Raw genomic sequence first — 13,397 nt, forward strand, 5'->3', positions numbered from 1 at the left:
ACGAAAGGATTAAGTGAGCTATCTTTTTCTATACCTCTACACACAGGCCAGCTGCCTTGGTTCTCAGGGCTGCTCCTTGCCCCACAAGGAGCGATGCCACCGCTGTACACCCACCACATCACACACCCACCACGTCCCACGGGGGAAGTTTTCAGCCTGGGCTGCGTGCCCTGCTCTCCAAACGTGTGGTGAGTGCTTTACCCAGGCTGAAATCAGACCCCGCTGCGCCCCAAGGATTGTGCTGTGGTCCTGTGCAGGTAAGGCCTCAAGGACAGCAGTCAGACCCACAGCAGAGCAACACGTGCTGCGATGGTGGAGGGCTCTGGTGCTCTCCCCTCTTGGCATCTCAAAACATCTTCCAGCATCACCCTCACCTTCTCAGTAAGGTTGGCACCACAAAGGGGACGTGCACACCTCTGGTGGCTGAGATCTAAGCTGTTAAGAACCTGTCGTGAAGCTTTTCTCCTTTTGAAGGTTTAAATCTCAGTAGGGGCAGGAGGCACGTTTGGTGTTAAGTGCGCTGATAGTTTGAGGGCTGTCTGCTTATTGGGTTCCATCACCACTTACCCAAAGCTGATCTGCAGATCCAACAGCTCCATGTCCCTCTCCTTAGACATCCAGTGATGGTCTGCTGTCTGCACATCTAAAATCTGTCCTTTAAGAGAACCAGAGCTGGATAGGAGTCATAGAATCATGGAGTGGTTTGGGTTGGAAGGGACCTTACAGCCCACCCAACCCAGCCCAGGTGCTCACAGCCCCATCCATGACATTGGGTGCTGGGGAGGTGGGGCATCACGGCTTCTCAGGGCAGCCTGTTCCAAACAGTCATAGCTTTGAGGCTCTGCAAACCTTCCCTTTAGTAGTTGGAGAAGATTTTTTTTTTTAAGAAAAACTTGTTGAGAGATCCAAATGACTTGAATTTTAAGATCCAGATGACTTGAATTTTAAGGGTTTTAGTGGAACGCTTTTGGCTTCATGAGTATTTAGCAGTTCAGGGCTTAGGTGATAACCCCACTGTTTGGCTTTGGCAAGGTGGACTTTCTCTTTTACAGTCAAAACACCCTTTCTGTGAGCATAATTATTAGCCTGATGGGAATAGCAGAGCTTGGGTGGCCTCTTCTCCCAGTCACACACCACACAGCCATCCTGGAGCGACTGGCTACCATCCTGGCACGTGCATCACGTGCCTTAATGAGAATGTTTGTTATTTGTTATAACTTCCAGCAGTTTGTGGAAACAATAGGCATTGGTGAGCAGCCAGGTTGTTGCTTGAACTGAGGTTTTTTTTGATCTTTACATAAGGAAGGCTTTGGGGTCGGTCCTTATTACCTTGGCACCATCCTATAGCTTCCTGCTTGTGTGCAGGGCTGGAGGTCATAGAATCAGAATGATTTGGGTTAGAAGGGATCTTAATGATAACCCAGTTCCAGGTCCCTGCTGTGGGCTGGCTGCCCCCACCGGATCGGGCTGCTCAGGGCTTCATCCAACCTGGCACTGCACACTTCCAGGGATGGAATGGGCACCTACAGCACTCTGGGCATGCTCTTGGGATGAGCCTCTCTGCCCTGTAGCAGTTGGATTTCTCCAGCTCAGCTCCATCGAGCAGAAATAATTGAGAGCTAATGGAGAAGCTGAGTTAAGCCCATTCTTCCCTTCCATGTGCCATTGTGTCCTTTGAGACTAGAGAGTTCTCTCTTGGCTCAAGGATGGTGTGTGTGCACCCAACAGGGATTTTTTCCTTCCTTATGCTTGTAACACCCACATCACTTTCTGCATCTCGTTTTGTGTGTAATTCATTAAAAATGGTTCTCAAAGGTGCAGAGCCCCCTGGGCTGTGCTAGCTGTGCTCCCATTGATTAATGCAGCAGCGAGCAGCTTCCGCTTCCCAGAATAAACCAGGCTCTTCAGAGCGTCTGTTTGGCCACCATCTGCTCTTCATAGCACAGTGCTGACACATCCCTCTGCCTGCTGCTCTTCCCAAGGCTCTGCTGCATCTGCTCTTCCCCAGCCTGATCCTGGCACTCTGCATCCGCCGTCCAGAAATAAACAACTGGCTGCCATGCAGCAGTTCATAATTAGCTCGGATCGTTTTTTTCCCCAGTAGTTTCATGTTGCATGTTCTGCTGTTTAATAGGAGAATTCTCTTTTGGAGCTGGGAAGACTGTTTTAGCCAATGTCTCTTCTCTTCTTGCATGCTGCTTTATGCTTGAGCAGTCTGGGTTGGCTCACTGGTTCCAGTTCAGTGTGGTGCTGCTACTTGGGAGCCAGCAGCTTCAGTTTCGTTGCACGCTGCTCTCTGAAGATGAGCTTTCAGGGACTGGTGGTGCAGGAGGGAAGAAAATAAGAGGGAAAAATGCAGCATTTCGGATGCTTTGGGGGCTGTGGAAGCTCCTAGCACAAGCAAGAGAGAAAATAGAGTCATAGAATCATTAAGGTTGGAAAAGACCACCAAGATCATCTGGTCCAGCCATCAACCCATCGCTGCCATGCCTACTCATGGGGTCATTGAGGTTGGGAAAGACCTCCAAAATCATCAATTCCAACCATCAGCCCATCACCAATGACTGGGGCTGAACAGACACAGAGTTGTGCCTTCCTTTCAAAACCAAAATAGGCATGAGACCCTATTTAAAGGAATCATCTCTGCTTCTATCACATTTTATGACCTACAGCAGCACCTTTGAGGTGATTGTGCCCTGTGGCCAGACCACAACGGGCTTTCTTATCTTTCCTTTCTTTCACCAAAGGAAAGTTGAGCTTTTTCAGCCCATGGGGCACACAGTTAGGTTAAAACAGTACAGGTGGAACCTAAACCTGGGCTCTCATTAACTGGTGTAGCTAATGCAACATGCTGCAGCTGGGTGACCCCATGGAGTGGTCATGTCATTTCCAGCCAGCTTGAATCAAATCAAGGTTGCTGGTTAATATTTTGAAAGAAAATAGTTTGTTTTGCTCTGAGATTTTCTCTGAGCCTTTAGAAAAGCAGGCTGGAAACTGGCACGGGTTTGCCAGCCTCACACCTGACCTTGGTGTTATTTCATCCCTGTATTTCTTCAAAACTAAAGATTATGTAGGGTTGGGAATTGCACAGGCAACATCCATGCCCTGAATTAAAGGAGATTTTGCTGCTGCACTGAAGGCACCGTGGTGCTTTTTCCCCCTGAGGCATCATGGTGCTGCTGCTGCCTGTGCTGTTGGGTTCTGTTAGGTACAGAGGACTAATGCTGCTCATGGAAAAAGTGGCTTTGCTCAGGTTTGGGCTTCGCTGTTGAGCACTAAATGACATTTAGCAAACAAGGCATTGCTGCCATGGAGCAGGAGTCAGGAACCCAGGGCTGCTGGGGTGTTGGGAAGGCACCGAGCCGTTAGAAGTGATGTCACGACTTTTAGTGGTGTAGCACCTCTAAAATGGGGCTTAGCAAAGCAACACTCAGCCAAAATCCAAGTGTGTACAGAGTGGGATGTCCTTGATCAACAGCTGCCCTGTTTGGCACAAAAGCCTCATAGACTCCACAGTTACAGATTGGTGATGAAGGACAATATATAGAAAGCACCACAGTGATTTGCTTAAAACTTTGCTTCCAAATACCATTTCTTGGTGTTTGGTTTAAAATTGTGATTGAATTGCTAGAATGATGAGTTCTGATTCTTGCAGCCCTGTAGACTCAGGGATGTTCTTGCTGAAAACCTGACTCTGTCCTCTGGCTTGTTTTACAGGAGGTGTATCGAATCCCAAAGAAGAGTCAAGCGGAGAAGGAGAGCAGTGGTATGTACTCACATTTTTCCATGTATTCCTAAAAAACAGATTAATTTTCCCAGTGTGTGATGTCAGGAGAGGTTCCCAATTGGTAGCTGAGCTGCTGATGCCACCTCGCAGCCCTAAATCCGATCCAGTCTGCTCCCTAAATCCCTAAAATATCTGATGCATGAGCAGCTGCTAGCAAGGGAGGTGAGATTTGATTGCAGAGAGGAGCTCTGAGGTGGAGGCTTCTCCCTGTGCTTTGTGCCATGGTCTTATGTGGTCTTGTGGCTGATGGAGGGACAAGCATCACCCATGGAGCTGCACCCAGAACAGACTGTATCACAGCCAAACCCTGGGAAGGCACCGAGTGATCCCAGGGCAGTCGTGAGCTGTTGGGACCACACCTGGTGACCCACATGCAGGATGCACAGACAGGGGTCTTGTCCTGCTGTTCTCTTAAGCTTGGGGCTTCCCTTGGAGCACATCTCTGCACTGAAGTGTTAACATGCCCAGAAACCATCATTAGAATCAGGAGGAAGTAATGAGGTTGTTAATGCATTTGCTGTGGGAAGAAGAGCCCTTTAGAACCTGGAGTGAAAACTAAAGTTATCTCTGAGACTGGAAGCAAGAATGCAAGAGAGCATTTGGGGTTTTTCATCGTCCTGACAGCTGCTTCTTGAGGCCTGAGCCCTCCAGCTCCATGTCTTTCAGTACAGACTCTGTCAATGACAGTAAGCATGGGGAAGTTCTTGCTTTACAGTCAGGTTTCAGAATGTCAGAGCACTACAGGAGATCTGTGCTGAGGTCTGGAGTCTTTTCCACTTTCAGATAGGTTTCCTGCTGAAAGAATGGGAGGAGGGGAAACGAGTGAAATGAGTGATGCATTTTCATCCATTAGGTAACAGCTCAGAAGTTGGAGTGGTGTCTAAAAATAGAAGTGAAAATAGAAGCTTTATTTTAACCTCACTTGCAGTCCTGAGGCTGATTCTGGACAACCTGTAATTTGTTTGAATGGGCACTCTGTTGGCCAGCACAGAGGAACCACTGAAACTCCAAGAGGGAGCTGGGAATATACTCTGAATTATAAAAACTCTCTCTTTTTACCCATTTTTCCCAACAGCTGACCGAGGCAGAGAGGCAGCTGGCCTCAGGGATCAGACTCCCACACCGAAGAACCCCGTCCTGAGCCGCACAGACCCCGAGTGGCAGAGCCTGAGCAAGGAGAAGAAGAGGAGGCGCGACTCGCTGTCCCCTCCGGCATCAGCCTACGAGCGGGGCACCAAGAGGCCTGAGGACAGGCAAGTTGGGCCCTGCCAAGGGTCAAAACAGGGAGAAATTGGCCTGGGTGGCCTCTGCAAACACGCAGAGTTGGGGAAGAGAGCGTTTTGGCTGAATTCTGAGCGGTGAGTTGTGTTACCTGGGAGTTGTGCTGCTCCTGGGTCTTCGTGGTACTTCTTGTGGCTTCTCGTGCTGCAGCGAGCAAAGGTGTAAAGGGGTCTTCAGTGTTGTAGAATCATTAAGGTTGGAGAAGAGCTCTGAGGTGATGAAGTCCAGCCGTTGGCCCATCACTGGCATGCCAAGTCAAAGAACCACAGAGGTTGGAAAAGATCTCCGATCCAGTCCAACCATCAGCCCATCATCACCGTGCCCACTAAACCCTAAGCCTCTGCTCTTCTCCCCTGCCAGTCCACTTGGGTCTGAAGTTCAGCTTGCAGCAAGCCCAAGCCAAACAGGATTTCTAACACAAACCAATCTCCTTGGGCAGAACAGACGACCCCCAGTGGCACTTCTGCTGTTGCCATTTTCATTGTTTCTCTCCTGTGTTCTGTTTACTCCTTGTTCATGAAGAGAAGGGATATATTACATGTCTCGTGTTTCAGGGAGACTTCAAATCATATTAAAGGCAGTACCAAGGAATCTCCTTTACAGAAGTCAGCTTTCCATTGTCCCTCTTAAATAGGATCTAAGGCTACATAGCAATTAGGGAACAATTGCTGGTGAGTCAGCCATGCCAGCATCCTTTTTTCCCTCCTAGTGGGAAAGTTTGAGATGTCTGCATTAAAAACAAGCCAGAAATCTACAATACTGTAATTACCCATTTGGAGGATGTAAACATCACGGAGGGCTGGGGGCAGAAGGAGAGAGCTGAGTAAGTGCATTGTTTGTGGAGACAGGAGAAAGGATGGAGGGAACCATAGAATGCCCTGGGTTGAAAAGGAGCACAATGCTCGTCCAGTTCCAACCCCCTGCTGTGTGCAGGTCACCAAGCAGCAGCCCAGGCTGCCCAGAGCCACATCCAGCCTGGCCTTGAATGCCTGCAGGGATGGGGCATCCACAGCCTCCTTGGGCAGCCTGTTCAGTGCCTCACCACCCTCTGGGTGAAAGTGGTGTGTTCAGGTGAAGGAAAATAGGCTGGAGGGGTGCAAACAAGCAGCTCTTCACCAAGCAAGGTAGGAAGATGTGAGCAGAAGCTTTGGAAAGCTGCAGCCCACGCTTGGAGTTCCCAGCAGTCCCAGGAGTGCAGCCTTTTCCCTAAGCTTGCCTCCCTTAGGTACATTTGTGAAGAAGGCTTACAGCAGAACCACAGTGATGGGAGTCTGAGTGCAGGAGGAAGGGATGGAAAAGGAGTATGAAGGATTGGACGAAACAGAAAACAGGATAGAAGAAGAAGGATTGCATGAACACAGAATGCTGCGACTCCCTCTGTGCTTAATCCTCAGTTTTCCCCTGTCTGTCCTTCCTCGCCAGCTGCCTCCCATGTAAACTCCTGAGGCAGTGCCAGGAAAGACTTTAATTACTTAAATTGAGCTCTTCATGTCAATAAGGTTCACATTAACAGATGCTTGCAGCTACTCTGGGAATGTGAGGAAACTTCTTAAGTGTTGGTAGCAATGTGCTTTTGATATGTAAATTGAACACATGAACTCCAAGTTAGTATATTAAGAATATATGGGATGCTTTGTAGAATCCCACTTCTCTTAGGGCTGCAAAACATTTCTGCTTGTAATCCCTGTTTTACCACACTCGTAACTTCTCAAAATATCCACCTTTGATCTGAAGTTTTCCATGGTTGAGGTCTGATCAAAGTCCTTAGGCTTTTTTTTTTTTTTGTAATATTTTAAGTCCTTGGAAAAATCCCTCCAGCTGCTCTGCATCTCAGGGTGAAAATTCTCACTCTTTAAAAAAAAAAATCCATCCACACTTTATTATATTTTTTTCAAGCTAAAACTGTGGTCTAGTAAATAGCAAAGCTCTAAACTGCAGTGTGTTGCTTGCAATTCCATTGTTCTTAGTAATGTCTGCACATCTGTCTGGAGCACAGGAAGGGCACATGGCTCTGTGTGCTTGGGGCTTTGCCTGCAGTGGGGGGGATGCGGGGGCTCAGCATGGCACAGCTCAGAGGGTGATGTCCACCTGGAAGCTGAACGAATTGAGGCAAGGAGATAAAGCTGTGGGATGTTTGGAGTGCCTTGCTCCTGCTTTTTGGAACCTGGAGTGGAGAATTGAGCGCAGGCTGAAGCAGTGGTGCCCAGCCTGTCTGAGGGCTCCTTGCTGCTTTTGCCCATGCATCTCTGGGTTCTGTTAATCCTAGGACTGCTCAGGGCAGTGGTGGGTGCCCCATCCTTGGTGCTCCCTAAAGCCAGGCTGGATGGGGCCCTGGGCAGCCTGAGCTGGAGGGGACAACCAGCCCATGGCAGGGGTTGGGATGGCAGGGGGGAGGAGGTTTAGGTTGGATATTAGGAGGAGGTTTTTCACACAGAGGGTGGTGAGGCACTGGAACAGGCTGCCCAAGGAGGCTGTGGATGCCCCATCCCTGCAGGCGTTCAAGGCCAGGCTGGATGTGGCTCTGGGCAGCCTGGGCTGCTGGTTGGTGACCTGCACACAGCAGGGGGTTGGAACCAGATGATCACTGTGGTCCTTTTCAACCCAGGCCATTGCATGATTCTATGATTCCATGATTCTGTGATCTTTAAGGTCCCTTCCAACCCAGCTGTTCTCTGACTCTGAGGTTCCCTCTTCTCTCTGTTGCAGGTATGACACGCCAGCATCCTCAAAGAAGAAAGTCCGCCTCAAGGACCGCAACAAGCTGTCGACAGAGGAGCGCAGGAAGCTCTTTGAGCAGGAGGTGGCCCAAAGAGAGGCCCAAAAGCAGCAACAACAACTGCAGAACTTGGGCATAACTTCCCCCCTTCCCTACGACTCCATGGGCTACGGCACACCGCACCACAGCTTCATCGGCTACCCGCCCGGCTACCCCATGCAGGCCTACGTGGACCCCAGCAACCCCAATGCGGGCAAGGTGCTGCTGCCCACCCCAAGCATGGACTCTATGTGCTCCCCAGCAGCATACGAGCACCCTCAGCCCATGGTGGGGCACACAGTCGAACCCACCCTGCCCACTCCCCAGCCGGTCCCAGTAGTCCAACATGTAGCAACGCCGATGGAGGTGACGACTCCTCAGTATGTAGCACAAAACGACGCCGTGGTCCACCAGGAACCCAACGTGGCCGTCCTGCCCGTGCCCACCACAGGACCAGTGCAGGGGCAGAGCTACGGGGTGTGGGATTCCAGCCAGCAGACTGTGGCCGTGCAGCAGCAGTACTCGCCAGCCCAGTCCCAGCCTGCCATATATTACCAAGGCCAGACCTGTCAGACTGTTTATGGGGTGACGTCCCCCTACTCGCAGACGACCCCGCCGATTGTGCAGGTAACCCATGGGGGAAGGGTGACCTTTTCAGGCACAGTGTGGCACAGAGCACCCGCAGAAGGAAGGGAGCCAGCCTGCAGCTGGAATGCTGTGCGTGCCCACGATGTGCCAGGGTCCTGATGTGCTGTAGTGTTGGCAGCATTGCTGAGATAACTCCATCCGAGAGTCTGTATCAAGCACAGGTTTGCTTTGTGGTTACTGCTGCTTGATTGGGATGTGATCTCCCATAAATCCTCCAGGATGTGAGGGTTCCTTCCCCCTGATGGGTGCATCACTCCCATCAGTCCCCATCAGTTTTTTCTTTTAGGGTGTACCTAAGTTTCATTTCAGATTATCCAGTGATGGTGTTCCTGCTGCACATCTTGCTAGCTTCTTTCCAGTGAGGGGCATCACAGATTGCTTTAAAAAGAACAAAAGTGAAACTTTGCCATTCTTTTGGTCTGGAATTCTTCCTGGTTGATGGCTTTGAGCGCTGAAGCTCAGTGTCACCCAAACTCACTTTCCTACCTCTCATGGAGGAGACACGTTCTGAATCTCAGTGCCTGGAAAGGAAAATGTCCATGTCTTCCAGCACTTTGGGGTTCTCTCTTTTACCTTTTCTGTATTTTGCCACCTTAGGGGATTTTTGAGTTTTGGATGAGTGCAGACCCAGAGGTGCTGCAGTGAGGCTGAGTGGAGTGCTGAAATCTTTTTGTTCTGAGTTTCTCTTGGCCTCCCAGTGATTTCACAGAGAGCCTCACTTCGGTCAGAATTGCTCTGCTTTGTCTGTGGACCATCGTTGCACATTGGGAGTGAGGTGAAGCAGTAAAGGTGGGGGTTTACCTAAAGGAGGATGCAGGACTGCCAGCTGCTTCATGTTATGTCCTAACTCCAGCCTGGGGATCCCTGTGGGCAGACCTCATGGTCTGTTGTGGTGGGATACAGGCTGTGTTCCCGTGGCAAGCACTGATGCAGTCCTGCTTTACAAGCTGTGAGATATCCACTCTCATTTGATGTGTTAGAAGATTTCTCCATCGTACACACACTGGGAAATAGTTTTTTGTGCTCAGCATTGCACTTTCTTCCACTGTTGATGGAGCAATTGTCCTGTGCAAGTGATTTCCTTTGAAAGCTGTAGGTTGGATGTTCTGTAGCCCCTTTGGCTACCTCAGGGGAGGATGCTGACCCCAACCCCTTGTTCTCCATTGCAGAGCTACGCCCAGCCAGGCCTGCAGTACATCCAGGGGCAGCAGATCTACACAGCCCACCCGCAGGGAGTGATCGTCCAGCCCCCTCCTGCCGTCACCACCATCGTGGCAGCCGGGCAGCCACAGCCCATCCAGCAGGTATGGCTCTCTCTGGGGTTGGGAATGGATGGCACTGTTTGAGCTGCTCTTCTCTGCATGGACTGGGGCATGGGCAGCTGGCAGAAGGACTGGGGAACTGTCCTGCCCAAAGCCCCATCCCTGGAGGTGCTCAAGGCTGGGTTGGATGGACCCTGGGCTGCCTGATCTGGTGGGTGGCAACCTGCCTACAGCAGGGTTGGGGCTGGATGGGCTTTGAGATCTCTTCCAACTCAAGCCATGTTGTGATCCTGTGGTTCTGTGACCTTTAAGGACCCTTCCAACCCAAGCTGTTCTTTGGTTCTGTGATCTTTCATAGAACCTTCAACCCAACCGCCTGCTATCTAAGAGCCCTTCTGACAGAGTGCTTGTATTCATATGGTCAGGATGTGAACAAATAGCTACCATTGGATAGAAACGGGTGAAATGATCTACTGTCACTTCCTGGGTTAATGCTAATGTCCTTTTCCAGTTTTACCTTCGACAGAGGCTTTGTTGCAGGGAGACAGAGCTGTCAGACTGCTCTGCTGTCTGACATTGTTGCCTGTGTGTTTTCAGCCAGAGCTTGTGGTGACCAACAACCTCCTGGACCTGCCTCCTCCATCCCCTCCCAAACCCAAAACCATCGTCCTGCCTCCCAACTGGAAAACAGCCAGAGACCCCGAGGGGAAAATCTACTACTACCACGTGGTAACGAGGTAAGTGATAATGAGGTAAGCATTGGGTGGGTGGGGAACAGATGGGTGCACAGGCCAGGTGGGGTGCTGCTCTGCTTGAGTCTTTCTGTGACATGGGGGCACGTTGAGCTTGATCACAGTATCATTAAGGTTGGAAAAGACCACTAAGATCATCGAGTCCAACCTTAGCTGTCAGTGAGGAGTGCCTCCTTCATCATTCTTCTGCAATTACACCAGAAATTGCTGGTTGAGTGCAGTGAATCTGGAACTTTTTTAGAGGAACACATGCTGGGAGATTTCCATAAATCAGGTGCTGTGCTGAAGCACACAGAGCTGCTTGGGACAGGCACGATCCCATGGCTTTTCCTTGAAAGCAAAAAGATTTCTAGATGCAGGTCAGCAAACCTGAGAGGCTCAGAGCGCTGACTCGATGCAGAGGAGCTCATGACCCACCTTACAGAGCTCACAGCTGGGAAATAATTGCTGTGGGAGGTCACCTCTGTACCTAAAGATGCTGCTGCAGGGCTGGGCTCTTCCCATCCCTTTTGTTCAGTCTGCTTTTCAGGTGGCCTGAGATTCAGAGCAAGCTGTGATGCTCTCCTGATGCACAGACGAGCTGAGTGTCATCTGTGTGTTGAGCCTTTCAGGTTCTTTACTGGGACTTTTCTCAAGACTTCTGCTCTGCATCCTTTCTGCTGTGAGATACTTTCGGGTGTTGTTGCCTTTTATCCTGCAGAAACAGGCATTAAACCCATCCCTTAGTTCTGATGGGATGTCTCCTGCCTTTTCTCATCACAGCCATGGACATTCTGTGTTTCATGTCCATGGCCAGCTGCCCTTGGTCCCCTCACAAGTGTTACCAGTGGCAGACAATGGTACAAGCTCTCTTTTTTCAAATGGCTCCTTTTCTGAGGGTGATGTGCTCTGTTTCTTCTCCAGGCAAACCCAGTGGGACCCTCCGACGTGGGACAGCCCAGGGGATGATGCCAGCCTGGAACACGAAGCTGAGATGGACCTGGGGACCCCAACGTATGATGAAAACCCAATGAAGGTAAGCATGGAGTCAGAGAGGGAAGCTCACTGCCAACATCTTGGCGGCCCACACGGATGATCCTGGGCTTGCCAGCTTGCCAAAGCAGCCTGTGTGCATGCTGCAGAGTGGTGACAGTGCAGGGATGGTGACAGTGGGACAGCAGTGACCCAAGATGAGCCATAATAGCTGTGCTGGCCATAGGCTTTATGGGCTTTAAAACGATGCTGTAGGATCAAGGAAGTTCTGTTGTTTTCTGAGCACTTGGTGCTTTCTGCAGTCAGGTGGGGGTTTCCCTTCAGGTCTGGGGTCTCTTCTGTGTTGGATCTGAAGAAGCTCCTTGGCAGTGAGATGGGAGCAGATGCATCTCCTCGATGGCGTCCCACCTGCAGGCAGGATGTCTCTGGCTGCCTCACTGCACGTGTCTGGCCATAGGTTTGAGGATGGAAGGACCAAACCAGGTGTTAAACCCCACTGGCATCCTCCAGGCAGCTAAATCATGCCGTGGCTGTGCCCTGTGGCACTGTGGGGCACAGAGAGTAGCTGTGGAGAAAGGGTTTGTTGCTGGGTTGTGATTCTGGGAGCAGTCCCCATCCTCTCCAGCCATGCTGTTACAGGGCAGAGTCTTTGTGCTGCTGACAAAGCCACGTCTCCCTGCTCTGCTGCAGTCACTTTTGCCAGCTCTTTCCATTTCCTTGCTGGGATGCTGAGGGTTAATTCAATTCGTGTAGTGCCTCCAAGCACTTCAGTTGGAATTCTTGGAGAGCTGACTTAAGCAATATTAATTGCAAATATTTATCTGCCTATAAAAATGTTAATTAGAGAACGAATGAAGGCCTGGCACACAATGCCTCCGCCATTGAGTGTTTGCTTCTGTGACATTGCAGAGGGGTCCAGAGGAGCTTCCTAATGGATTTTGTCCCTGGGTCTGCCTGTTCTGGGAGCCCTGGGACCTTGCTGCAGAGCAGCACAGTGAACAGTCACATCCCCAAAGCTACATGGGCACACGTGTGCCTTGGGGCTGCAAAGGCTGCTGAGCTTTTAGGTCCTTTGGGGCACACGTTCAGTACTATGCAGTGAGTTTCCACTGCATCTCCCTCTGGCTGATTTCTCCTGCTCCCTTCCTCCTTCCCACTCCATCCCCAGCGTGGTTTTCCACCCCCTAGCATCTCAGGTAGGATATGAGGAACAGTTTCTTCTCCAAAAGAGTGGTGATGCAGTGGCACGGGCTGCCCAGGGAGGTGGGTTGGGTCACCATCCCTGGAGGTGTTTCAGAACTGTGGAGAAGTGGCACAGAAGGACGTAGTCAGTGGTCATGGTGGGGTTGGTTGGGGTTGGGCTTGGGGACCTCAGAGGTCTTTTTCAACCTTAATGAATCTGCAGTTCTGTGATTCCGTGTCCCATCCAGCCCAACTCTGCTCTGCAGCCTTTCTGTAGGGCAGTGAAACTTGCATTATGGATGTCCTCAAAGCACTGCGTGCCTTTATTTTTTTGCATTTCCTTGCATTGCAGTTTTCCTGGCAGGCAGCAGTGCTTTGGAGGAACTCAGAGGAATGAGCTGTGGTCAGACCAGGGCAGGCCAAAGCCTTGGAACAATCTCTGAGTAATGGTAACCACAGCTCTCTGTCATTGCACTGCAAGCCCATTGCTACTGTACTTCTGTCCTAAGTGCAGCTCTCAAGCAGCAAGCTTTCAGTAAAGCTGAAATCAAGATAAATCTTAGCATAGGCAGAAATTATCACTTTTATACCAATAGCAGCTAAGCATTTCTTGTCTTCACTCTTGCCCTGACTCCAGAGGGATTCCCCCCTGCAGGGCAGTGTTAAGCTCCCATCCTCCAGTGTGCTCTAACTCAGAGGTAACCGTTGCAGTCTGCACAACTCACAGGGCTCTCCTGAGCTGGGAAATCAGCTGGGGT

General features: G+C 50.5%; 1 protein-coding gene across 1 annotated transcript in view; it reads left to right on the forward strand.

Annotated features, from left to right (window-relative positions):
• SETD2 (SET domain containing 2, histone lysine methyltransferase) overlaps nucleotides 1–13,397 on the forward strand; it is a gene marked incomplete at both ends in the record, with an annotated part of 53,511 nt that overhangs the window by 36,154 nt on the left and 3,960 nt on the right. Inside the window, 6 exons of the mRNA XM_079538198.1 lie at nucleotides 3,718–3,766; nucleotides 4,863–5,040; nucleotides 7,775–8,450; nucleotides 9,641–9,775; nucleotides 10,331–10,470; nucleotides 11,389–11,500. Of these exons, the coding sequence (XP_079394324.1) occupies nucleotides 3,718–3,766; nucleotides 4,863–5,040; nucleotides 7,775–8,450; nucleotides 9,641–9,775; nucleotides 10,331–10,470; nucleotides 11,389–11,500 (1,290 nt within the window). The remainder of the gene's footprint in view (nucleotides 1–3,717; nucleotides 3,767–4,862; nucleotides 5,041–7,774; nucleotides 8,451–9,640; nucleotides 9,776–10,330; nucleotides 10,471–11,388; nucleotides 11,501–13,397) is intronic.

This window comes from Tetrao urogallus (genome assembly GCF_951394365.1).
Source record: "Tetrao urogallus genome assembly, chromosome: 7".
Classification (NCBI taxonomy): Eukaryota; Metazoa; Chordata; class Aves; order Galliformes; family Phasianidae; genus Tetrao; species Tetrao urogallus.